The 26857-nt window shown below is 36.5% G+C and overlaps 3 protein-coding genes across 3 annotated transcripts in view; 1 reads left to right on the top strand and 2 right to left on the bottom strand.

The window, feature by feature from the left end:
* The window catches only part of LOC123564283 (kelch-like protein 2), a 318752-nt gene that overhangs the window by 115346 nt on the left and 176549 nt on the right, over positions 1–26857 (top strand). The gene's annotated exons all lie outside the window — the stretch shown is intronic.
* Positions 5047–10417, bottom strand: LOC123562833 (homeobox protein OTX-like). The gene is made up of 5 exons (XM_045355432.2): positions 9342–10417; positions 8431–8629; positions 6969–7144; positions 5747–6080; positions 5047–5557 (listed from the first exon to the last, which is right to left on the bottom strand). Exons 2-5 carry the CDS (start codon positions 8621–8623, stop codon positions 5355–5357), a joined length of 906 nt encoding a protein of 301 aa, XP_045211367.2. The 5' UTR covers positions 8624–8629; positions 9342–10417; the 3' UTR covers positions 5047–5354.
* Positions 13903–18675, bottom strand: LOC123564286 (integumentary mucin C.1-like). Its single transcript, XM_045357750.2, has 4 exons — positions 18563–18675; positions 17678–17723; positions 15917–16174; positions 13903–15495 (listed from the first exon to the last, which is right to left on the bottom strand). Exons 2-4 carry the CDS (start codon positions 17718–17720, stop codon positions 15416–15418), a joined length of 381 nt encoding a protein of 126 aa, XP_045213685.2. The 5' UTR covers positions 17721–17723; positions 18563–18675; the 3' UTR covers positions 13903–15415.

Genomic DNA, 26857 nt, shown 5'->3' with positions numbered 1-26857 from the left:
AGCAGTCTAGGAAATATGATCTGATAACTTTTGAGTAGTTTTCCTATATAACTCATATAACAAGTGATCCCCGGGGCGGGCCGCTTTTTACCCCAGGGGCATAATTCGAACAATCTTGTTAAAGATCAACTTGGCAATGATACATCCAAAATATCAAAGGCCTAGGCCTTGAACTTTCAGACAAGATGGTTTTTAAATTGTTTTCCTATACAAGTCTATGTAAAACTTGGGACCCCCAGGGCAGGGCCTCTTTTCACCCCAGGGGCACAATTTGAACAATATTGGTAGTTGACCACTAGGCAATGCAACATACCAAATATCAAAAGCCTAGGTCTTGCAATTTCAGACAAGAATTTTTTTTTTTAAAAATCCAATATAAGTCTATGTAAACCATGTGACCCACAGGGCGGGGCCATATCTGACCCTAGTGGGATAATTTGAACGAACTTATTAGTGGATCACAAGACAACGCTAAATACCAAATATCAAAGCCCTAGGCCATGTGGTTTAAGACAAGAAGATTTTCAAAGATTTTTCCTATGTAAGTCTTTATAAAATTTGTGACCCCCAGGGCGGGGCCATATTTGCCCTTGAGGGATAATTTGAACAATCTTGGTAGAGGACCTCTAGATGATGCTACATACCAAATATCAAAGCCCTAGGCCCTGTGGTGTTGGACAAGAAGATTTTCACAGTTTTCCCTATATAAGTCTATGTAAACCATGTGACTGCCAGGGTGGGACCCTTGGGGGGGGATGTAATTTGAACTGTCTTGGCAGAGCACCACTTGGTGATGCTACATACCAAATACAAAGCCCTAGGCCATGTGGTTTTGTAATAGAAGATTTTCAAAGCTTTTTCCTATATAAGTCTTTATAAAATTTGTGACCCCCAGGGCGAGGCCATATTTGCCCTTGAGGGATAATTTGAACAATCTTGGTAGAGGACCTCTAGATGATGCTACATACCAAATATCAAAGCCCTAGGCCCTGTGGTGTTGGAGAAGAAGACTTTCAAAGTTTTTCCTTTCGGTTGCCATAACAACCAGAGTTCTGCATGGATTTCAGGGTGGATAATTTGAACAATCTTGGTAAAGGACTACTACATGATGCTACGTGGCAGGTGAGCTAAAATGAGAAAGTAGGTCAGTAGGTCAGAAGGTCACGAATAATTCAAAATGAGACTAGTAAAGGACTACTACATGATGTTACGTGGCAGGTGAGCTAAAATGAGAAAGTAGGTCAGTAGGTCAGAAGGTCACGAATAATTCAAAATGAGACTTGAAATCTGTATCAAACATTATACTTTTCATCCAAATTTCTTTGCCATTGCTTTAAAGCAAATAAGTTTATGTAAAACACCTAGGGACCACCTGGATGTGACCTATACTGACACCAGAGCCATGATTTGAACAATCTCATGATTTGAACAATCTTGTTAGAGAACCACTAGAGCATGCCACATAATAAATATCTAAGCTCTTGACCTTATGGTTTAAGACAAGATTTTTTTTAAAGAGTTTTCTATATACAATTCTATTCAAACCATGTGCCCCCGGGGCGGGGCCAGTTTTGACCCCATGGTGGATAATTTCAACAATCTTGGTAAAGGACTACTCTACTGCATGATGCTACACACCAAATATCAAAGCCCTAGGCCATGTGGTTTTGAAATAAAAGATTTTCAAAGTTTTTTCCTATATAAGTCTTTATAAAATTTGTGACCTCAGGGCGGGATCATATTTGCCCTTGAGTGATAATTTGAACAATCTTGGTAGAGGACCTCTAGATGATGCTACATACCAAATATCAAAGCCCTAGGCCCTGTGGTGTTGGATAGGAAGAGTTTCAAAGTTTTTCCTTTCGGTTGCTATGGCAACCAGAGTTCTGCATGGATTTCAGGGTGGATAATTTGAACAATCTTGGTAAAGGACTACTACATGATGCTACATATCAAATATCAAAGCCCTAGGCCATGTGGTTTTGTAATAGATGATTTTCAACGTTTCTCCCAGAGTTCTGCATGGATTTCAATTCTTTGGGTAATTTTGAAAGGAGGCCACCTAAGAATAATTCCCGTGAAGTTTGGTGTAAATCTGCTTAGTGGTTTTGAAGAAGAAGATTTTTTTGGAAATTGTTGACACACGACGCACTACGCACGACGGACGAAGGGCTAAAAATGAGAAAGTAGGTCAGAGGTCAGTAGGTCACGAATAAGACTATTCAAAATGAGACTTGAATCTGTATCAAACATTATACTTTTGGTCCAAATTTCTTTGCCATTGCTTTAAAGCAAATAAGTTTATGTAAACCAAGGGACCAACTGGGTGTGGCCTATACTGGCCCCAGAATCATGATTTGAACAATCTTATTTGAGAACTACTAGAGCATGCCAATTAATAAATATCTAAGCTCTTGACCTTATGGTTTAAGACAAGAAATTTTTAAAAGTTTTTTCCCTATACAATTCTATTCAAAACCATGTGCCCCCGGGGCTGGGCCAGTTTTGACCCCATGGTGGATAATTTCAACAATCTAGGTAAAGGACTACAACATGATGCTACATACCAAATATCAAAGCCCTAGGCCATATGGTTTTTGTAATAGAAGATTTTCTAATAATAATATAAGTTTTCCCAATATAAGTCTATACAAACCATGTGACCCCCAGGGCGGGGCCATATTTGGGGGGATAATTTGAACACATTTGGTAGAGGACCATTAGATGATGCCACATATCAAATATCAAAGCCCTAGCTACTGTGGTTTTGGACAAGAATTTTTTTTAAGTTTTTCCTTTCGGTTGCCATGGCAGCCAGAGTTCTGCATAGATTTCAATTCTTTGAGCAATTTTGGTAGGGAGCCACCCAAGGATCATTTCTGTGAAGTTTAGTGTAAATCTTGATGAAGAAGATTTTTGAAATTTACAATATGGCCATATAGGGAAAATAAGCCCCTTCCCCCTTCCCTCCTCCCCCCACCCCCTCCCCACGCCCTCCTGGCGGTTATGTTTTTTACTGACACGAACGGGTTGGGCAATTTTGGTAGAGGGTCACCTAGAGATCATTTCTACAAAATATTTTTGAAATCCGGCTAACAGTTTTGACAAGAAGATTTTTTAAAGATTTTCCTTTCGGTTGCCATGGCAAACAAAGTTCTGCATGGATTTCAATTCTTTGGGCAGTTCTGAAAGGGGCCATCCAAGGATCATTCCTGTAAAGTTTGTCCAGCGGTTTTGAAGAAAAAGATTTTTTTACAAATTGTTGAAATTCTTTACATACACGGTCACCAAATAACCAATAACTTTCGATTAAAATGCTTTTTTAAAATATCCAGAATTTTCCAATGATATTAAAAAATGAGAAGGTAGCTCTCACGCCATTTTTTTTCAACCAACGCAAGTGGACTGAGCCCGGCTTGAAATTGAAAATACATGCGCACGCCGGGAATCCCGCTCTTTTTACCTGTCCTCGCGGACCTTTGTCATTTTGCTTTCATTGCTAAGCCGGATTCAATCCACTTCCGTTGGTTGAAAAAAATGGCATCAGGACTACCATCAAACTCCAGCACCGTGTTACTTCCCCTTGTCAGTATGTACAATAGGACAAACTCCAACACAATGTTACTCCCCCTTATCGGTACAATAGACACAAATTGGGCTAAATATCAGCCGTTATTTTAATTTTGTTGCACAAAGTTTTTATCTCAGTAGTTAAATATTAAATATTTTGCTTGTAAAACGAACAAAAAAGACCTAAAAAATAAGGCAGTTATACTAAAATGACTTCTTTTTCTGGTGTTGTGACTCGCACCTGCTAAAAATGTAAAAATGAAATTACTTGACGGTATTTTGAGTACAGTAAGAGAATTTGACGAATGGCATACTGCAAAATATAGATACATTAAATACTTTCATCATGTTCTTAAAGGCTGTGACATAAATGTCAATTTGCTTGTTATGGCAAGCATTTGATTTACCTGGCGTTGCCAAGCGTGTCGCCATTTTAGGATCACATGGTTGTACCATTGTCACGCGTCACTTTTTTAAATATCATCGGTAAATTCTTAATATTTTAAAGAATCAAAAACTATGGGTTATTTGGTGACTATAAATGAAAAGAACTTCAAATACGAGAAATAACGGTCAAATCACGGCGTGTAGCCAACACAGCAGCTTTATATCCAGCCGCAGAGTACCTGTGGTAGATTTTACAGAGAATGTCAGTTTTTTTTATTGTATAACGCTTTGATTTGAATATCATCGGCTTATGAGTATAATGCATGTAAGTATACATATAGCACGTAATGTACTCAATTTTAAACATTTTCGTCAGTTTAATCTTTTATCCTTTTAGATATTTTTCCATGTTTATGCCAAGTTCGCGGGAACTTAGTATTTTAATGTTCTGTCTATCTGATATTTAACTAAGAAAATATATCATTATATATATAACACATTGGGACCGCTTGTACCATTATCCGTGTCCTATCTTTTCCATATCTCCAGTGGTTACTTAGAGCTGCTTTTCTTACATAAGGCTTTGTCATATCATTTCCTTACTTCCTTGTCAACGTGCTGATACTTTATTCAAATGTACAAGTAGCCAAACCAGTCCAAAAGCCATATTCTCATTAATATAAATCAGTCATCAATATAACTCAGTTGGTTTATATTTGCCATAAAAGGTCAGCAGTGTGGCAGTCAGTCGACAGTGTGGCGATCAGTAGACAATGTGGCGATCAGTCGGCAGTAGCCGACACTGTGGCGATCAATCGGCAGTAGTCGACGCTGTGGCGATCAGTAGGCAGTGGTCGACACTGTTGCGATCAGATGAAAAAAAACTTGACAAAAAAATCAAGAAGTACGGTATACCATATATACACTACACGTTCCCCAGCTCTATAAAGTGCGTGAGAAACATTTTGCAGTATACACATTTTTGAAATACACTACTAAACTGCGTTGTGTCTCAAGAAATGTGATAGCGACCGTCATAAATTTGTGACCGTCATAAATTTGTCTAATAACGGTAATCGCTACCAAATTGCGTTGCTACCATTTCGTAATAGTTTCTATGGGGCCCATACCTGAAATAATGCCCCGAGGGGCACCTGGGAACTTCATTTACTATCAACAGTTGAAAAACACGCTGTAATTATGACTAAAACTGTGTCAGTAAAATTCTAAAACAAAACAAAATCCCGTAAAAATACGACAATACTAAAACACTTTTTGTTGACAAAATATCTTAATTTCGGTAAAAAACAAAAATACACATTTTATAACGGCAGTTGAAGAGATAATTATTATCAGATATGGTCACTTATTAATTATGCTATCGTGTTTTGTACACATCATGTTTTCGATGCACTCTCAATCTTCACATATTGACTGTTTTTATCAAAGCAAGCAAATGTATTCGAGGACACTCCAGTTTCTGCTACCGTACTTTTACACTGGACATCTCGGCCCTCCAGAATGTCATCACCATGATCACTACCGACAGACAGCGTCCTTGACTTTGTAACCGATGCCTTTAACATACAGTTGTCGCCTCCTGAAAGTATTGGAAATCTTCAGATAAGCTGACTCAAAGCCACAACTATTGTCACGGGATCAAATTATGTACGGATGTCAAGCGGAAGTTGATGTAAAACAAAGTAGATTTTATTGCTCAAAGTCACTAGGCGATTTAAAATGTTAACCTAATTGGCACATCAACAGATATAGGAAATGAAACACTTACCATAATAATCATTGGAAACAACATTGTGACATGTCCCTTTTGGTGTTTCATTAAACATTCTCGGCGGGTTTTCATCACAAATCTCTTTATCTTTTCTGAGTTTAATATTAACTATGTCTGCAGACTTGTGATCCTTATTCTCAACGGCTAAATCGTTATTGTATGTGTCATCTTTTACCAACTTCTCGGTCAGATTTTGGGACCCTGTCGGGTCACCTAAACAATGGGTTCCAGTCTTTTCCAGGGCTGGCACAGCCGACATAGATGACTGAGCAGGGAGATTTAAAACCTTGTTTCTTTTACGGAATTTTGCACGCCTATTCTTGAACCAAACCTTTTAAAAAGAAAAACACATTTCATGTATCTTTTTTAACTTCTGCAGTGTCTTGGTAAATATCATCTTTGAATATAAATGTAAAAAATCATAGAAATCAAAGCCTTGAAATGTCTGATGGTTGCAGGTTTTTTGTAGATTTATTTTCAGTTTAAATGCCAAGTCTATGAATATACATGAATGAGGAACTTTATCACAATTTAATTTTCTATTAAATTGAACTTCTGCGCTGGACATCTCAAGCATCGTTGTTGTGTAACATATTTAAATTCGGTCAGTAGGAGTGGGATACAGGTTAGCATCACTGGATAGACATTGATTCAGTGAGATTTCATCACATTGTTTCTAACGGAATTTTTGAGCATCTTGAACAAACCTTTGAAGATCGAAAAAATTAAGTATCTATTTATGTCCTGAAATATCACTTTGAATATTATAAAAGGATAAATCGCAACAAAACAAAATTCGACAATTTCAGCTGAAAGAGAATTGCCTTTTAATATATTTACACGGAGATAAAATATCATAAATCACATCTAATCTGTCCTGAACAAAGTGTTTAAAATATTTGTATGCAAAACACGATAAACTGTACTTTTAACACTTATCATGCTGGATACGATTGATTCTGCCCTTGCGACCAGTGTAGCTCATCATCAGTCTGCACATCCGTGCAGTCTGATCACGATCTGCATTGTTCGCCATTCAGTCAGTATCCTTTTTGTAAGCACCCCTTTTAACAGTTAATGGTACTGTCCATATTGAAAGATGGACAAGTTAGCTGGGTAATACATGTACAATCAAATGCTACTTATTGGGTTTTGTTTCGGTTTTATAATGAGTTAAAAGTTAAACGAGTGTCAGTATCAACTTATATGAAATTCAAACCTGTATTCTAGCTTCCGGTAGGTTGGTCATCATAGCCAGTCTTTCTCGCATCACAACATCCGGGTAATGTGTTTTAGTGAATGTTTTCTCGAGGGCTGCAAGCTGTTGGTTGGTGAACGCAGTTCTACTGCGTCTCTGCTTTCTGTGAGGGCCATACCGGGCCTCAAATATCATATCTGAAGAAAAAAAATATTTAAATACAAACCAGAATACCACATTAAATTTTGTAACATACAAATAGATCAAAGAAAGCAGACATTCCACATTTTACATGTATCTGGAAGAAACGAGGTCTCCTATTTATATGATTCAAATCGAAAATAATAGAAATATTTTGATCAACCTGCGCTCCGCACATCATTTTGAAATGGGTGGCGGATCCCCTCTGTTACCATCTGGCCAACATACAGACTAAAACGAAGTTTGGGTCTCTTACATATAACGTCTGCAGTGTCCAGTACTAGTGAAGACTTTCAGTTCCTATAAATTTCAAAATTCTATGAAGAGCTATAATTCAGAACGAAATAAAATATTTCTTCTCCTTGTTACAATATAGAACGAACAAACATATAATATCTCGTTTTTGTATGCATTTTAACAACGAGGTTCGGGAAAAGCCTGAGGTTTGCTGATAGTATCCTATACCCGTGTTCTACTTTCAAGGTTTCATTGTGCAAAATGCTTGCTTCCAGAAAGCAGAATCATGAGTTTATTATGTCAGATAATCTTAATGTACATTACAAAACAGTATTTTAGAACAGCTTTTACTTCAGTTTAGAATTGAATACATGTAGAATAAACATACAATACCTCGTAATTAACGAATTGCCACTTCAGTAAATAAAAGTAGTGAGTATTATACATGTTTAATATCTGACATTAAAACAGTCTTAATTAAGTGGAACATTATTTTTTCTGTAGATCTATCCTGCAAACAGACAAGTTGGAAAATGCCCATTTCTACACGTTTTGTTTTTTTGTTTGTTTGTTTTTTTTGTCTTTTTTGTTGTTTTTTTTTTATAAAATTACATCTGAGAAGAAGATGTACTATTTTTATTTTCAACTTACAATCAACCATTTTATGGAAAAGCTATTTCTTTATGCCTAAAAAGTGATTTAACCAATTTTAGCTAAAATGTATGCCTTTGACTTCAGTTCTTAAAATGTAGTCAATAAATGGAAAAAAAAAGTCTAATGGTGTTGTTTCTTTTTTCAAGATAAACACAAATTATTTGTTTAGATGAGAAAAAGTTTCGGACCAAAATTAGCTTTTTCAAGAACAAAAACCTCAGATTTGTAAAACAAACAGACGGACAAGAACAACATGAGAATCACACACTTGACAACATGAAAGAAATTCATGATCATTTCAGACTTTATATGTAATAATAATAATAATAATAATAATAATAGTAATAATAATAACAAAAACACTATATATGAAAAAAAAAAACAGACTTACCAGCTAGTCTTTCAGCCAGAGTGAACGGATGTAATTGTGGTGGTGGAGGGGGATAACCCTGGCTGTAATGGGGAGGTAATCCAGGTCTTGGTAAACACATGGGGTGAGGTATCATGGTCGGAGGCGGTGGAAATCCTAACAAACCAGAGGTGTACTGATACGGTGTATGAACACCTTCAAATGGTACCTGCATCGTTTCCTGAAAATTATAATCAGTAGAATTAATCATTTCTCCAAACTCGCGTTGTTCTTTGCCTTCAGACATCTAAGTATGTTAGCAGTAGAATGGGACAATGTTAAACCAATTAACGTTTATGTTGCGGACAAATATATGAGCCGTGCCATGAGAAAATCAACATAGTGGCTTTGCGACCAGCATGGATCCAGACCAGCCTGCGCATCCGCGCAGTCTGGTCAGGATCCATGCTGTTCGCTAACAGTTTCTCCAATTCCAATAGGCTTTAAAAGCGAACAGCATGGAGCCTGACCAGACTGCGCGGATGCGCAGGCTGGTCTGGATCCATGCTGGTCGCAAACCCACTATGTTGGTTTTCTCATGGCGCGGCTCATATCTTGTTTTTTACATACGCTTGATACACTGATTAATAAGATATCTTTCTTATTTCATATTTGATATGATGACTCAATGGCTAAATAACTTGTTTGTCTATCAGTCTCACATGATAAATTTAGAACAATTCCAAAATTATTAACGATCGAATTTTGATTCTTGCAGCAATGCTAAAAAGGTGCACGATCTTGTAAGTTTAGATGAAGTGTTATCTTTATATCAATGCTGATGTATGTTGTTCCAGGATCTTAACAACCAAAGTGTGTTTGATTCTTTTCGATGTGTTATTACACTTTCTTTAATGACTACTTTAAATAATAGACAATCTTTTTACCAGTACCAAAGATTGTTCGAAATGTCCGGCGATCCTTTTAACCACTGCTAAAGTCTGTATGACAATGTTAATCCTTTTACCAATGCTAAAGTCTTTTCTTTCTTTTGCCAATGCCCAAATCAGTTATATCCTTTTCTGTTTAACAGTTAGTCCTCTGTCGTTCTCTACAATTCCTCTTCTTAAACTTAAATGAGCAGCTTTCCTTTTAGCAATGTCAAAACTTGTCTGATTCGTCTCTGGAAATACATTGAAGCCAAGTAAGAACTCTTTCCACAACTCCGGAGCACCTGTTATATACTTCTAAACATTGAAAGTGATTATCGCGTTTAAAAATCTTCTAACTAGTTGACATAAACGATTTCAATGTTGAAATTAAGTGTTTGAAATATCTTTTAATCCGTAATTGTTTGATAATTAAACAGATCACCGATTTACCAAATTTTATCTGAAGTGCTTCCTATAGAATTTTAATTCAAGATAACTATCACGTTACTGTTTACGATGATTTCGGTGTCGGCTCAAGTGGGGATTCTTCTGCCACCCATGGTATCAGAGCCCATAAGTAGCCCTTGGGTGGGTTTAGGAAGTATTTTGTTCGCTTAATCCGTTTGTACAAGAGCTAAAACTGCGTGTGCTTAATAGGAAAACTGACAAAGTTGTGTTTGATGATCACTTACAGTATTATTCAAATTCGTGAATGTTTGAAAAGATATACCGGGCCAACTAACTTTACAATACTCAGCGGTTTACAAAATGAATTCAAAACTTTTCACGAGCATATAATGATTTCAATTTAATTTCTTTTAATGTGTATTTATACCTCATTGAAACAAGTGAGAAAAGTACAATTAGTGTCTTGAAAACACCCACGCATGAAGCTCAATTTTATAGGACCTAGCTTAAAACTGTTATTTATCATTTGTCCAAAAAACGTCGCGCGTAATTTTAATAGAAAATACTAGATGTATTTCCATACGTTAATTGTCACCTACATGTAACCGATTATTTCATCTTCAAACCAGCAAAAGTCAAACATATCTGAACCAATGAGAACTAAAACTGTCCCCACTGATCTTAAGAAACGAAAAGTCACTCATTTTGCGGCAAAAGAAACTTGATGTGGTAAAATTAAATTTCCATAATGTCAAGCTGATTTTACTCTGTTGACAAAAAAATATGATAACATATACACACTTCTTAATAAACAATAAAATGATGTTCAAATTTATTATATCCAAGAAGAGGAGTGTTGTGAATAAATATTCTTACCTGGTATGCCGAGGTATCAGTAATGCTTGTAATCAAAAGTTTTTACTCAATTTAAATATTCGATTAGCTAAGAGGAGTTTATAGGAATACATTCTCATTGGGCTTGATTTGTTTATGTAATGTCGCAATCACATCTTCTGCACCGAGGCCCGTAATATATGAGAATTATTTTAAGTTATAGTTTATCTCAGGCTGTATTCAAAAGCGAAACCTTCTTCCGGCATAACTTCGATGTGAACTGGTCGAAAACTGTACGAAACCTGTTGCCGGCTTAACGTCGGTGTAAACTGGACAACTACGGTGTAAACTGGTCGAAAACTGTAAGAAACCTGTTGCCTACATAACTTCGGTGTAAACTGGTCGAAGACTGTAAGAAACCTGTTGCCGGCATAACTTCGGTGTAAACTGGTTGAAAACTGTACGAAACGATGATAGTGACATTTTTTCTTGTCGTAAAGTACAAGACAATACGAAGTATAAGGAGAGCAAGTGACGGGGTGTGTCGAGGTAAACAATGATGAGAATGATGCTAATGTTTTTACTTAAGCGGAAAATAAAGATTAAAGTTTGCGTTCAAGTTTCGATGCACGTTCCATTTTGCAGTGTTACTTAAAAATTACTCAATGAAGTTGCTTGAAAACGTTTTACTCACAATAATTTACATCATGTGTGACAAGGCCCATAATTCTGGAACCAGTTTTTCATTAAGTGTGGCCTTATTTTGCTCTGCAGTTCTCTATAATTCCTCTTCTCAACGTTAAATGAGAGCTATCCTTTTAGCCATGTCAAAAGCTATCTGATTCGTCTCAGCCTGAAGATTTTCACTCTCATTTCTAAATAATTCAAAGGATTTGAAATTGAAAAAACAACATTCCACCGGTTCATCCAGGTCATATGTAACCAGGCCCATTATTGCGACACTTTTTTCATGACTTATGTCCCCTCCATCCTTTTCTTAGCACTTCAAGTAATAACTTTAATACACAAGTTTACACTCTAAGTTTGAAATTACTGGATTTTCTTCAAACTTAGAAATTGAATATGGTCGCATACTCTAACACTTTTTTTTATTTCTTATGTATATAGATACAGAATAAGCATTACATTTTTAAAATAATTCCTTCATTTCCCTTTTTCACTGTGCAGCGTCGAAAAGATCAATAGCGTCGAGTCGTTTTCATTTAGCTTAACCGTGCCACAGCCCTTCTTATAACACGAACTTTGAAACATTACATAGGCTTAACCCTTACTTTGTTAAATTTCTTTAATGAACTTGACCATCTTTCAATTCGGACAGTACCATTTGCAGTTAAAAGGGATGCTTACCAAAAAGATACTGACTGAATGGCGAACAATGCAGATCTTGATCAAACTGCACGAATGTACAGGCTGATCATGATCTACACTGGTCGCAACGGCAGAATCAGTCATGTCCAGCATAAATGGATCTGCTCGCATTTGGTATAGGTGAATGAAACACCAGAAAGGAGGCAAGAAAGGCGGATCAAAGGCAAAATATCGCACCACTATTTTTCAAACAGCATTTACGTAGGTAAACTATAGGCATACAGACACTAAATAGAAAAATCGCATAATGGCGGACACAAATAGTCCTCAGTTTTTTTGCTATGTAGAGCTATTTTCCTTATTTTCTTTGCATTTTTTTTTGCTAAAATCACATGACAGATCTATGCTTGACATGTAGGTAGCATTTTCATAATGAAATAACAACATGACAAAATTTTTCATGGAAACTTAGATCATACACCACCAGTATAATTTGGGGTCTCATTTTTTAGCTGAGTTTGCAGTTTGTGTGTTTGACTGAAATCATTTTTCTTGCATCAAACATGACCCCCCCCCCCCCCCCCCCCCCCACACACACACACTTTTCTTTTGATTTTTAGTTAGCACTGACAATATTCTTCAAGAAAATGTAAGTTACAGAAATTTAAAATGGGTCCTGATGTGTGCTGCGGTCATTAGAAATAGGTCAATGTTATATAGAATAAAGAACAACAACTATTTAGTGTGTTATAACCTATAGATAGTTACGACACCCGGTTGGGGCCTCTGTATTTTTTGAAAGCGTTTAACAGTAAGTGATTATGACATATTTAAGATATGAAGAGGGCAGATAATCCACTTGCTTGTACATTTCACCAGGCGCGTGTACTACAAACCGATTAATACGCACAGTCTTTCTATTTATTGTTACTTTTTTAATGTAAACTCTTTAATTCCCAGATATTGGGAACCTTGTTGAGATGGTATATAGACGGAGAGGAACCGGGAAAGTGAGGAATTTCCTCTCATCCTTACCTGCACGGGGCTTAAAGATATAGCGGATTAAGTGTAAGATTAGTGCATCGTGACATGTTTACACTATAACCATTAGTTTGTGCAAAACCAAATTAATTTTTGACAAAATGAAGCACAAAACTGCAAAACATAATTGACAAAAAGTTAATGGGTTCTTCAATTAGGCAAATGTGGGCCTATGTGAAGAGGTTTAGTGCATTTAGCAGGGTACATGTCAGCACAACACTCGCATAAAGTTCCCTATATCCTTGACTACGAACAATTTAAGTAAAATTAAATGCAAACTTTATAATAAATTTTAATGTTTATGAAATTAAATAAATGGAGACAAAAACGTCACCGAAAAGCCTTTTAAAAAAACGTCAACAATCTGGGTTATGATATACCAGTGTGACTCCAGTTATATACCTTTGTCACGGAAGTCTAGCTGAAAACAACCATTCGCAGCATTACTGTTCATTAGGGGTTAAACCGACATTGTTATTATTAATAAACGACATAGATTTTAACAATTTTAACACTAAAACTTAATTCCAATAATAACAACGGAAAACAACTTGAGAATTGATTTTAACTTGAAATTACGACAGATAAAAACATTTGTTACGTTGTCGTGTCTTCACACCGCACGGCAACTCGCCAACTTTCATGCATTGATTTTCATATTTTTCAGACGGTTTCGTGTTTTCTTTGTTAAATACAGATTACTCAAGTTTTAGTTTATATATAATTATCTAGTTTGAAGCTGATTCGGTTCTGATAGCATCAAGTATACAAATATTTGTACACGAGGACATTAATTTCCGCTATGATATCCTTCCATGCAACAGCTTTTATAAATGACTATGATGATGTCACCTTTCTTTACTCAAACACTTAAAAAACTTCGACATTGTCACTCAAAGTGTTTGGAGACTGTGGAAAACATTCTGATATCAACAAGAGTTATCTGAACAAAAAATAAGGAGAGTACTCATACATATCTATATTTAATCTTCCTTTATATAGATGACAAGTTTGAACCAATTTCAGGATTTAAAGTTATTTTAATTTCAACTTGATCGTCTTTGTCATAATATATAATACGAGTAAGAGTGCTACCGTGATAAGACGTTCCCAGCTTAATTTCTATAATGAACTTGTCCATCCATCTCTGAATTTGGACAGTACCATTAGCTGTTAAAAGGGGAGCTAATTTGGACAGTACCATTAGCTGTTAAAAGGGATGCTTTACAAAAAGATACTGACAGAATGGCGAACAATGCAGATCATGAACAGACTACACAGATGTGCAGGCTCATCATGATCTTAACCGTCCTCAAAGGCAGAATCAGTCGTGTACAGCATGATAAATTTTAACAGAATGTGCCACAATGAAGTACATATTCTTTGCAGAATTAACTTTGTATTAAAAATAGTCCATAATCCACTTATTATTTTCGTTAAATGTCTCATAAAAAAGTCGTCACTGGTTAAATACTTTACATAGAATACATTTTTTTATATGATATCTCATAACATATAGAGCTATCATCTTATAAAATACCACCGAAAATGAGGAAGGCCAATAACTGCAAGGCGTCCTATAGGCACATTAAAATTCTAAAATCCAGCATAACCATTAATGCAAACGTTAGGAACATTCCTAATAACATTCTTAAAACCGCTGAATTAAGACTTTTACACCGTTACATAATGCAAACTAGTTAAGGACACTCCTTTCTACCTCATTATACCAAATTAAAGATACGTGTAGTCAAGCCTTATAAATTAAGAAACTTGTTTGTCCAAAATTGTATTTTCTTTAGCCCTCAAAGCAAAGGCAAATAAAAACTAAGAAATATGTCGAATACATGAATAGAAGTGCAGCTTCTAGTCGGTATCCACACTTATTGCACCACTAAACGATAATATTAACCAAAGATTTACGAACCTAAGAGTGTATGTATTTTACAATAGCACATGTTCACAATTCCCTATAATCATCTTGACATTTTATGAAATAAATGTGTTCTTGCATAAATCATCATAGAAGTTCTTACAAACGAAGTCACGAGCTAAAACCTCTCCGCCTTACTGCGTTGGCGTGGCACTACGATACCAACAGTATCACACACTGTGGTCGCATTCTCTTTCCACAACGGTATGAAAACCAAAGTCGATCCTGGAGACCGTTTCGTGTTTATTTATAAACATAATATAAATGTTGATGCGTTAATAACAATGGCTGAACCACAAGCTGAAATGAAACCGTTGACTTGGTGAGCGAGTACGCAGAAAAACATGTAAAAATATAAATAAGCTGGACATGGATCATTTTCAAAGCTTGTGCGCACATACAGCTACTGGTTAACTAAAAGGACATATCAATAATAGTACAGTGTACGTTCTAAAAGAGAAGTTTGAATTTTAAATTGAATGATTTATGATGTCAAAGTCTAACCACTGAGAGAGATTTTGTTTTATTTTTATAGTCCAGTCTTGCTTGTTCAGTGATGTCTAAGGTATGTAAATGCTGCTGACACAAACAGAACAGTCCACACTGATGATGAAACTAATGAATTACTTCCTGAAAAAAAGAAAAGAAAAAAAAACACAATTACTTTAAACGAGGTTTCTGCGTTTCTGCATATTTTTAAGGTTGTGTTGCACAGACTTTGCTTTCTCTTTAAGACAACTGTCAGAAATCTACAGCATCTTAAAATATAATTTCACAAAAGAATGCTCATGCCTTTTGCAGCATATAGATATCTTTGTACTTAGTACACGAGCGAGAGACAAATTGTTTTAACTTTCAATGCAAAACTGTTGTAGCGGCCCGTTTGAAGGAAATTAAACCATGAAAATCACAAATCCAACCCAAAATTACAACTTTTTTCAAGTCTCTAGAAATGCTTTAACTTTTAGTTGACATTCTTTATCAAATTGAAGCGTAGGAAATATGTAGCCTAACTATATCAACCTGATCATATATGCGGGAATATAGTTACCATTTGTTGTGGTTGAAGTTTTCTGAGTTGTTACAGTCATACCCGTTCCGGTTCCTGGTTTCCCAGTAGGTGCCTTAGTACTTGTCCCTGCTTTGGTTGTACTTGTTCCTGCTTTGGTTGTATTTGTTCCCGCTGGGCCTGTACTTGTTTCCGACGGCGATTCGCTTGTCATACCTGGATTAGTTTTTGTTGTTTTGGATGTGCTCATTCCGGTCGTTTGCGGAGATGCCGTAGATGTCTGTGCTTTAGCACATGTGTCTGAAAAGCAGATTAGCAGAACATGGCATTTTAATTTAAACTGTTTTTGATTTGTAAACTACATGTTTCACATAAAAATTCAAGCTCACTTAAAGAGAGACTAAATAAGATTCCCTTCCATTTAGTTAAAAGATTCAATATTAATGTGTATACAAAGGTCCAAACAAACCGATTTTTTTTCTTAATTTATTCACATATACATATGTATTAAATACAATAATGCTTATAAATTATATAACTGGTTGATAACACAGTGGAATACATATTGATACATGCCAAGACATGGGACGATCCTGATCCTATCTAAGCATTTAGAAGATAAAAGTTTTTACTCTAGATTTCATACAAAACCACTTCAATGAAAACAGTTTCTAATCAGAGATGATCGTCTAATTAGACATTACATTTAGAGATATTAGTTATGTTTCAAATGATGTCAATCAAAAAATTGTTACTTAATTCCGGAGCCAACTATTCCTGTTCTTATCCTTCAAAATTGGTTAAAATAACAAATGAACACCATTCATTAAGAGCACCGCAATGCGGAGCAATATACACCCGAAGGTATGACCTTTGACCCCTAAGTGTGACCTTGACCTTGATGCGAGCCATCTGAAACATGCGCTCTGCATGTCATTTTGATGTGGTGAACATTTGTGCCAAGTTTCTTTAAAATCATTCAAGCAGTTCAAGAGTTACAGAGCGGGCACGAAACAAAGTCATACGACCTTTGATCCCTAAGTGTGACATTGACCTTGAAGCGAGCCATCTAAAACATGTACTCTGCATGTTGTCTCTATGCGGTGAACATTTATGTCAAGTTTCTTTAAAATCCTTCAGGGGGTTCAAGAGGTACAGTGCGGACACGAAATTGCTAACGAACGGACGGACAGACACCGGCGTCATAACATAATATGTCCCTTTGGGCGTATAAAAACGAATATTGTATCTTTTATGTTGCAACAAAACGCCACTAATTTGTTAAAGGTGCATTTTGAGGTCTGGCGGATTGGGCTGCGGAAAAGCAAGTTCTTAACATATAGCCTGCTGGCGCAAGTGATTCTGCCTTTGCGACCAGTGCAGACCGCGATCAGCCTGCTGATCACGCTATTCAGTCAGTAAATTTTCAGTGAACAACACCCTGAAATAATAAATGGAACTGCCAAAATTGAATGATAGACCAGTCCATTTTAGAAATTTAGCAGGGTAAAGATTAATGATATATAAACTATATAAAAAGGGTTTAAATTACGTCTGAGCAATTATGTAGTCTAAGGGTCGAATACTGACTGCTGTTAAGCCGGTGTCGATTTGAATACTTAAGTGAGCAGGTTATCAAGTCAGCCTCGGTAATACAAAGATTATATTAGACGCAAAAGGTAGGTCATTTCAAATAAAGCATGAAAAGAGAAACTATGAAGGTATTCATTTATGAGCAAGTAATCAGCCGGTTGGTCTAAACTTTGCATGCGCAGAAGATGCAGAGCAAACATATAAACTTACAGGAAATGCATCCCAGGCAAACTGCAAGTATGACAAGCTTCATTCTCTGAAAATACAAACAAACTTTTGTCACAGTTGCATACTAGTACAGTTCGATTTACCTAGATTTTGATGATTTTCTTAATATATTACACAATAACATATCATTCTAAAGAACTCAAGGGTTGTGATAGGAACTTTAAAAAATAAAGACATGCTGCAGTTTTGAAACGATTTTAAATAGAAGGCTTCGCACAAATTTTAAAACAGATTCAAAAATTCTCAGGTTCGGGGATTTTTTTTTGTCTAAAGCGCATTTTTTCTTAATTTCATGTCAATAGCTTGTTGAAATCACAGGGCAAGTCTATGCTCAACATTTTTGTAGCATTTTCATCAAAAACAGATACTTGCAAAATGAAGAAATTCAAGAAAATCCTTGTGCTAGGTGATGTCGCGTTATAAACGATTATTTAATAACTTAAAACTCATTATCAGCCCCCTCCCATGTCAGAGAATGTGGCTGAATGAACTTTGAAATAAAAATGTGATTATTCTTGGTCAACTAGAGATCACACTGGATCCAGGGATTGGTCGACTAGAGATCACACTGGATCCAGGGATTGGTCGACTAGAGATCACACTGGATCCAGGGATCGATTCCACGACCTCTGGACTTGTTTGTCGTCTCCGTATTCTCAAACTCTGGAATTTATAGCTCATACTCGTAGCAGGCGGTCAATAATTAAACATTTGAAAAGGCTACACAACAAGAAAACAGTACTGAGGACAACGTATCTTACTGAAACGCCAAAAGCATTACTGGGTGGGTGCATGCATACACGCAAAAAGGTATCAAGAAAATAAAAATTCCTTAATAAAGAAAACGTATATATGTAAATAACAAACCTTTGCTTTTCTTGTTCACTCCCAACCTCTGTGTAATCGAAATGGCCGTATCCGCCTTTGTTTATCTTGCATTACCACATCCCTATCATTTCGACATCATTGTTTATCATTTCATCCAAACTAACTAAAGGGAATGAAGCTCTTTGAAAAGGTCCATGTTAATTGAATATATTCGTGTGAATCAACGACCGACTTCTATACTTACTTCTTCAGTCCTGCTTCAGTACTTTCGGTCGTCCTGGGAAATAGGTTTTCTCAAAACTTAAAATTTCTGCAACGTATTGAGAAGCCACCCTTTTTTACAAAACAAATCACCGGCTCTTCCTGTACACTATTGTGTAACTGTTACTTAGTCTAGGACGTTATGTACATCGTTTCTTCATGGCGAAGGCATTCTATGTGATTATGCACCTGTCAATATTTTGCCCGTCCGTGGGGAGGGGGGGGGGGCGGCGGGCTGACTCAGGGGAATTTGACATTTCAAAAATTTTGTTGTCTAAATCCCCACCCCAGAGACAACCTTTTTTTATCTAAATCCCACCCTAGAGCCTGGTTGGTACATCAAATGTTTGTCAAATTCCCGCCTGTCGGGAATGGTCTTCTGTCTAAAGTCCCTTGTATGCCCGCCGCTCCCCCGGGCGGGCAAAATATTGACAGGTGCATTATGTATTCGGACTGTGCTAAATATCGGGTTTCTGTTCAAACGGACTTGTAAGACTGGAATTACTTGCACGTGGAAACAAGAATTTAAACGTTGACATCGGCTTCGCTGTTTTTATTACTGTTTAAAACTGGTTGTGTCTCTTTAAACTGTATATTACACAGAGGCATGTGATAACACATTATCATCCGCTATTGAAAGATATCAGCAATACATTTATAAAATTCCGGTATCTGGCCTTCATTAGTATTGTCTATCAGATAACTTACATTGTGTTGCAAAATCACACTTTTAAACACAAATGAATACATACTTCCTAATTGTCAACGATTACATTTGACTGTTGGTACATTTTTCAGAATTCCACCAAGTTACAGAAAACAGAAGGCTATACAGTTTCTCACGATGCAGATGGTAATGTATAGATATCAAGGAATTATGACTTACGTATTATACATACTTGCTGTAGTTCTAATACAAACAATGTACTCGTTTACAATTAACCAAATATAAGCGAGTTCTACTAAAAGGGTTAGTCTTTCAGAATGGTAGCAATTTCAGTAGTTACCGTACGTTTTTTGTACAGAAGTGGCGTGGGAGCAGGAGACGCGTGAGGGCCGTAACCGCGACCCCAACATTTAGTCAAGTTCGCGGTGCTAACTTTAAAATACAAACACGGGAGCAAAGCAGACGATATCGAAAACATAACGCGTCAGCAGGAGATATACTGGGTATACATGAAGGTGGAAATAACTGAAACTTGCACGTCTATAACTGGAACAGGTGAGAAAATAGATCTATAAAAAGAAAACGAAATACCCCCAACTGTAATAGGTGAGAAAGCATACAGGATGCCCTTGAAGAACATAAAATACCTTAACTTTCTTTCTGATATCTACCTCATTTACGAAATCATTCAACATTACGACTCTACAGCAGAAGACCAGGTTATCATCTGAAGGTAATGATGTCGCAGCGCTTACTATCAGTGTACTGTGGAGGTTTTTGACATGTTCTGGGAATAACTGGACTTACCAGGATCTCCTTAATTACCTTGACGACGCGAAAGCAAAAGTTGTTGCACTTGCATCGGGAGGGCACACATAATACGAAACTCGCACGAGTTTCCATTGAATTTATTGACCACAAGGAGGATCGATCAAATTCCGTTTATATACAGCTGTTCAGTAGAACGTCTAATAAGCCGTACAAATGGCCTGCCTGGACTAGTTAGTATACTGATTTTGTACCGAGGGACGCAACAGTTGATCAAGTTACAGTGTACATCCCACGCCAGTTTCATGTGTATACCTCCAACAATCACGAGTGTTACATGACCAAATGCACTTACAACGACTTAAGGCAAAATATTCTAGAGAGCACCATCTCCGATGAATATTTCGGAGAAAAAATAAACATTGCAAGGGAAACCCTTCCCACGCGCCTTCAATGCAAAACACATTCCTACGCCCGCCCCTGACATTATTTTATACCGTTACGAAAACCAGAATGTGTCAGAATTGCTTAACTTTATTGTCACCGTTACCTCGTCACAAGATCCACACATAATATATTATATAAATATTGCATTTCTGAGAGGATGATATGAAAAATGTTCACCGCGAGATATATGAATATTGACCGAGGCGCCAGCCGAGGTCTATATTCATATTTCGAGGGGTGAACATTTTTCATATCACCCTCTCAGGAATGCAATATTTATTTTATTATACCGAAAGCTTATAAGGGTCAAAGCATTTACTGGAAAATCAGCATGATAATTTATTTAAGATTAAAAAGTAATTACTAACCAAATAATGAAGACAGAATTAAAGAGTCTTACTTGTTAGCACTCATAATTTGTGGCGACTTTGCTGTAATAAGACTTTTTTGATAGATTTAGTCGAGACGTTTACATATCGCTGACCCCTATATTTATTCTAATATTTCAACATTGCGTCAAACAGTACCATTCGAAAAACGGCGATAACATTCTTTTTTCTAAATGAAACATATAAGTGTGAGTACTCATTTTCTTAGTTAGATCATTTCCAAACTTATTGTTGTAGTTTCGATTCAATATTTGATGAAAAATTGTTTTCGAAATATTTTGCATGTAGCATAAAAAAGAAAATAATCAATGCGAAAGTATCAATCTCTCAACGGGTGATATGAAACAATAATATCACATGCGCAGAAATTTATAAATATTGCATTTCTGAGAGGATGATATGAAAAATGTTCACCGCGAGATATATGAAAATTGACCGAGGCGCCAGCCAAGTTCTATATTCATATTTCGAGGGGTGAACATTTTTCATATCACCCTCTCAGGAATGCAATATTTATTTTATTATACCGAAAGCTTATAAGGGTCAAAGCATTTACTGGAAAATCAGCATGATAATTTATTTAAGATTAAAATAATTACTAACCAAATAATGAAGACAGAATTAAAGAGTCTTACTTGTTAGCACTCATAATTTGTGGCGACTTTGCTGTAATAAGACTTTTTTGATAGATTTAGTCGAGACGTTTACATATCGCTGACCCCTATATTTATTCTAATATTTCAACATTGCGTCAAACAGTACCATTCGAAAAACGGCAATAACATTCTTTTTTCTAAATGAAACATATAAGTGTGAGTACTCATTTTCTTAGTTAGATCATTTCCAAACTTATTGTTGTAGTTTCGATTCAATATTTGATGAAAAATTGTTTTCGAAATATTTTGCATGCAGCATAAAAAAGAAAATAATCAATGCGAAAGTATCAGTCTCTCAACGGGTGATATGAAACAATAATATCACATGCGCAGAAAAACAAAATAACGCTGTTGCGCATGTGATATGAAATTATGGATCATATCACCTGCGCAGAAATTGAAAATAACGATTTTGCGCATGTGATATAAAATCACTGGGGAATATGATATATTATTCAAGTTAAACTAATGGGAAATTTGCATTGGACATTTATGTGAGGTATAATAAATATGTTTGTCAAAGGGGAAATTCGCCTACCGAGCAAGAAGTCAATAATCCAGTTGGGTTGAATATGTAGGAAGAAGCCATCTGGGCCTTTGTTGAAAAAAGAAGGTTGGATATCCAACAGGGTAAAACCACGTTCCAAAAATACAACCTTCCAAGTGCGCAACCAACAGCAGGTGGACGTGTACAAGACTAGCACACAAACACAAAACACACGCACATTGGCACAAACAAAGCAAATACACAACGACATAACAAACGAACAACGGAACAGAGAAAGTGCCCGATTTCAATTTCAGCCAATTGGTTATTACAGTGTATGGCATTTAAACTAACGACTAGAGATATCTGATCCTAAAGCAAGAGTCTATTGTAAAACACATGCTAACTAGAGGGGGTTTTTTTTCACGAAAAACGTATGTCTTCCATCACTTACCATGATGCCACAAATTAAGAGCCATAACTCCAGGGAAAATAACATGACAGATCTATGCTCAACATTTTTGTAGCATATTCATCAAGAACAGATACTTTGGTCATGCACGACCACTACAATTTATGGCCTCACATACAACAGTCACAAACAAATGACGTTTCCATTGATTTTATTAGCATGCAAATTAAACTCAATAATAAAGTGTTTTGGTGTGTACTGTATCCCGTAGACAAGGTACATTGGAGTAGGTGTGATCATGGTTAACAAGAGATCACAGAGTGATCTTGGCGCCCACCAATGTGCCATTTTTGAGTGTTCCAAATTTCAAGACTTACTGACTAGCTCAAGGTCAAATTTCATTTCCGTACACAACACTTTGCATGTGGTCCAAATTCGAAAGCTGTAGCTTGAGAAATGTGAAAGTAGGTCACTAGATCAATTTCAAGGAAGAAATGTGAAAGTAGGTCACTAGGTCAAAATCAAGGTCAAATTACACTTCAGAACACAAATTTATGCATGTGGTCCAAATTTAAAGCCTGTACCTTCAAAAATGTGGAAGTAGGTCACTAGGTCAATGTCAAGGTCAAAGTTTGTTTTGGTACACAATCCTATGCATGTGGTCTAAATTTGAAGCCTGTAGCTACAGAAATGTGAAAGTAGGTCACTAGGTCAATCTTAAGGTCAAAATTTATTTCGGTACACAAAACTATGCATGTGGTCCAAATTTGAAGGCTGTAGCTCGAGAAACGTGAAAATAGGTCACTAGGTCAAAATCAAGGTCAAATTTTATTTCGGAACACAGAACTATGCATGTGTTCCAAATTTGAAGCCTGTACCTTCAAAAATGTGAAAGTAGGTCACTAGGTCAATGTAAAGGTCAAAGTTTGTTTCCATACACAAAACTATGCATGTGGTCCAAATTTGAAGGCTGTAGCTTGAGAAATGTGAAAGTAGGTCAGTAGGTCAAAATCAAGGTCAAATTCCAATTCAGAACACAAAACTATGCATGTGGTCCAAATTTGAAGCCTGTACCTTCAAAAATGTGAAAGTAGGTCACTAGGTCAAAGTCAAGGTCAAAGTTTTTTTCAGTGCACAAAACTATGCAAGTGGTCCAAATTTGAAGGCTGTAGCTACAGAAATGTGAAAGTAGGTCACTAGGTCAAAATCAAGGTCAACTCATGTCAAGGTTCATCTTGCCACTCAAAACCATACATGTGGTCCAAATTTGAATGTTGTAGGTTATTGACAAGAAGATTTTAAAATCTTTTCCCTATATAAGTCTATATGAACCATGTGACCCCCCCAGGGCGGGGCCATATTTGACCCTAGGGGGATAATTTGAACAAACTTGGTAGAGAACCACTAGATGATGCTACATTACAAATGCCAAAGCCCTAGGCTTTGTGGTTTGGACAAGAAGATTTTCAACGTTTTTCCCTATGTAAGTCTATGTAAACCATGTGACCCCCGGGGCGGAGCCATATTTGACCCTAGGGGGATAATTTGAACAATCTTAGTAGAAGACCACTAGATGATGTCATATACAAAATATCAAAGCCCTAGGCCCTGTGGTTCTGAACAAGAGGTTTTTCAAAATTTTTCCCTATATAAGTCTATATAGACCATGTGACCCCCGGGGCGGGGCCATATTAGACCCCAAGGAAATATTTTGAATCATCTTGGTAGAGGACCACTAGATGATGCTACATACCAAATATCAAAGCCCTAGGCTCTGTGGTTTTGGACAAGAAGATTTTCAAAGTTTTCCCCTATATAAATCTATGTAAATTATAGAAATAAACAAAGGGCCATAACTTACTAAAAAATTGTTGAACCAGTCTGATCTTCAGGGGGACACAACTAGGGTACCAATACATCATTCTGACAAAGTTTGGTCAAAATCCCCCAGGTAGTTTCTGAGGAGATGCGATAACGAGAAATTGTTAACGGACGGAAGGACGGACGGATGGACGGACGGAAGGACGACGGACCACGGACGCAGAGTGATTTGAATAGCCCACCATCTGATGATGGTGGGCTAAAAATGTGATTATTCTTGGTCAACTCGAGATCACACTGAAGCGGATCTTCCATAGCAGAGATCGTGTTTGTATACAAATCGTTGTATTTTTAAAACTGATAAGACAAAGGTCGGGTGGGCAGACGCCGAGCGTCCATGATTTTTTGTAAACAGTGATGTTTTTCTAACGGTGTAAACTTTCTTAAAACACAAATGATATCAATAATTGTTTGATCAATGGAAAAGGTATAAAACAAGCAATTTATTGATTACTTTTTATTATTATTTCAAAATGAAATGGATTAATTATGAACGCTTAACTTTGTGTTTTTTCTAAAACTTTGGAGCATCGTTACGCCGCTATTAAAATCATATGTCATTTGAAATGGTTTTCCATTTTAAAAAGATACTTAAATAAGAAAATATGAAGATCGTAAGCATTTCAAAACTTTTTAATTTTTAAAATCCATAAATTAGCGAAAAAGTTATTAAAAATTTAAAATTCCGATCCCATACACAAACGATGTACCCACCACCAGATAAACAGGTGTTAATGCGTGACGTCACGGCGATCTCTCCTATTCAGTTCAAAAGATATGGAGTGGGCACAAGGATGTTATTTGACATCCATCTGTGATCTTGACCTAGGACCTAGTGATCTTGGTTGTATGCTCTGCAAGTCGTACTGATGATGTTAATAACTGATGCAAGTTTTCTGAAAATCTTTCAAGCAGCTAAGATATGGAGCAGACATGATGGACAGAAGGACCTATGGGCAGACATGCAAACTTTAGTAAAGGGTTTAAATTTTAATTCTTTTGCTCTAGTGGCCCCTTCAGTGGGTCAAGTGAAACCATTTGAATTAAAGGTGGCTCATGCAAGCATTTACATTTTGACCTCCATTTCAAAATGACAAACATTCTGACAAATTTTCATGTTGAACAAGTAAAACAATGTTGCATCAGGAGACTAAATTTCATTAAGATTGGGCTAAAATTGAGACCTTCAGAACATTGACACTTATACTGTTGACAATGGGTGCAAGATAATCCACTTCTATCAGCTCATCCTGAAACCTCGCCTAGTCAGGGGGGGGACAACTAGGTTACCTACCCACCTCTAATATCCTGGTAAAGGTACAGGATTTGGATAAACTGGATCATTAACAATACAATATAATTTTTAGGCAGTAACGTGGAACAAGATTTGGATAAACTGGAACATTAACAATACAATATTATTTTTAGGAAAATGAGAGCTGTCACTATTAGCGACAAATGCCTCCGAAGCGAGCCAAAGAATGCTAGTGTCTATGCAAAATATGCAAAAATATAGTTAAGGTATGAAACATTCTGTGAACTTGACCTTGACCTTGACATGAGAGACCTGGGTCATAAGTGCGACACCTTCTCAATAAGGTTAACATGCCAAGTAATTTCAAAATTCCTTGATAAATGGCAGTTATGGACCAGAGAAGAAACAGACCATGTTAACCATTGACTTCTAAGTGTGACCTTGACCATGGAGATATGAATCTGGGTCTTGCACATGATACGCCATCTCTAACGTGACACGGTTAACCTTTGACCTCTTTGCATAACCTTAACCTTGGAGCTAGGAGTTTTGGTCTTGCGCATGACACATCGTCTCATTACGGTAAACATTTATGCAAAGTTATTTAAAAATCCCTTTATAGATGGCAGAGTTACAGCCCGGACAAGAATTAACATGGACGCAGGCACCTTCGGGGGCATAATAAAATGAGGAATCACCAATAGTACAGACCAGCAACTGCAATATCTAATACTTAGGTTTGATGATGATATGACTACGGTTGGACAAAAACTTTTTAAAAAAACACACTATACTGTAAAATCATTTAATTTTGTGGGCATGAAATTTCATGGTTTTGGTCAAAACGGCAATTTCATGGGGATATGAATTCATGGATTTCAACTTTTGACCATAAAATGTAACGAATTTTACTTGTTCGTTGGAAATAAATTTCGTAGATTGACTCAACCACAAAAATCAGTCCCCCATGAATATTAATGACTTCAAAGTATATATTATTGCGAAGGGCCATAAATCTTGTCTTCCTCGAACAATCTGGATGAAACATGCAGGGCCATATCACGCTATAGCAGTTAATATTTCTACGTTTTACTGAAATCCTTCTAAGGAT

This window comes from Mercenaria mercenaria, chromosome 2 (assembly GCF_021730395.1).
Source record: "Mercenaria mercenaria strain notata chromosome 2, MADL_Memer_1, whole genome shotgun sequence".
NCBI classification, from domain to species: Eukaryota; Metazoa; Mollusca; class Bivalvia; order Venerida; family Veneridae; genus Mercenaria; species Mercenaria mercenaria.
This window is presented reverse-complemented; position numbering and strand designations above follow the sequence as displayed.

Coding starts and splice junctions, on each gene's coding strand:
- LOC123562833 (XM_045355432.2), bottom strand. CDS start 8,623: ATGCAGGTACCATTTGAAGGTGTTCATACACCGTATCAGTACACCTCT. Junction 6,081..6,968: donor TACCGGAAGCTAGAATACAG/GTTTGAATTTCA, acceptor TCTTTTTAAAAG/GTTTGGTTCAAGAATAGGCG. Junction 5,558..5,746: donor TGTTTCCAATGATTATTATG/GTAAGTGTTTCA, acceptor CAATACTTTCAG/GAGGCGACAACTGTATGTTA.
- LOC123564286 (XM_045357750.2), bottom strand. CDS start 17,720: ATGAAGCTTGTCATACTTGCAGTTTGCCTGGGATGCATTTCCT. Junction 16,175..17,677: donor TTGCCTGGGATGCATTTCCT/GTAAGTTTATAT, acceptor TCTGCTTTTCAG/ACACATGTGCTAAAGCACAG. Junction 15,496..15,916: donor AACTTCAACCACAACAAATG/GTAACTATATTC, acceptor TCTTTTTTTCAG/GAAGTAATTCATTAGTTTCA.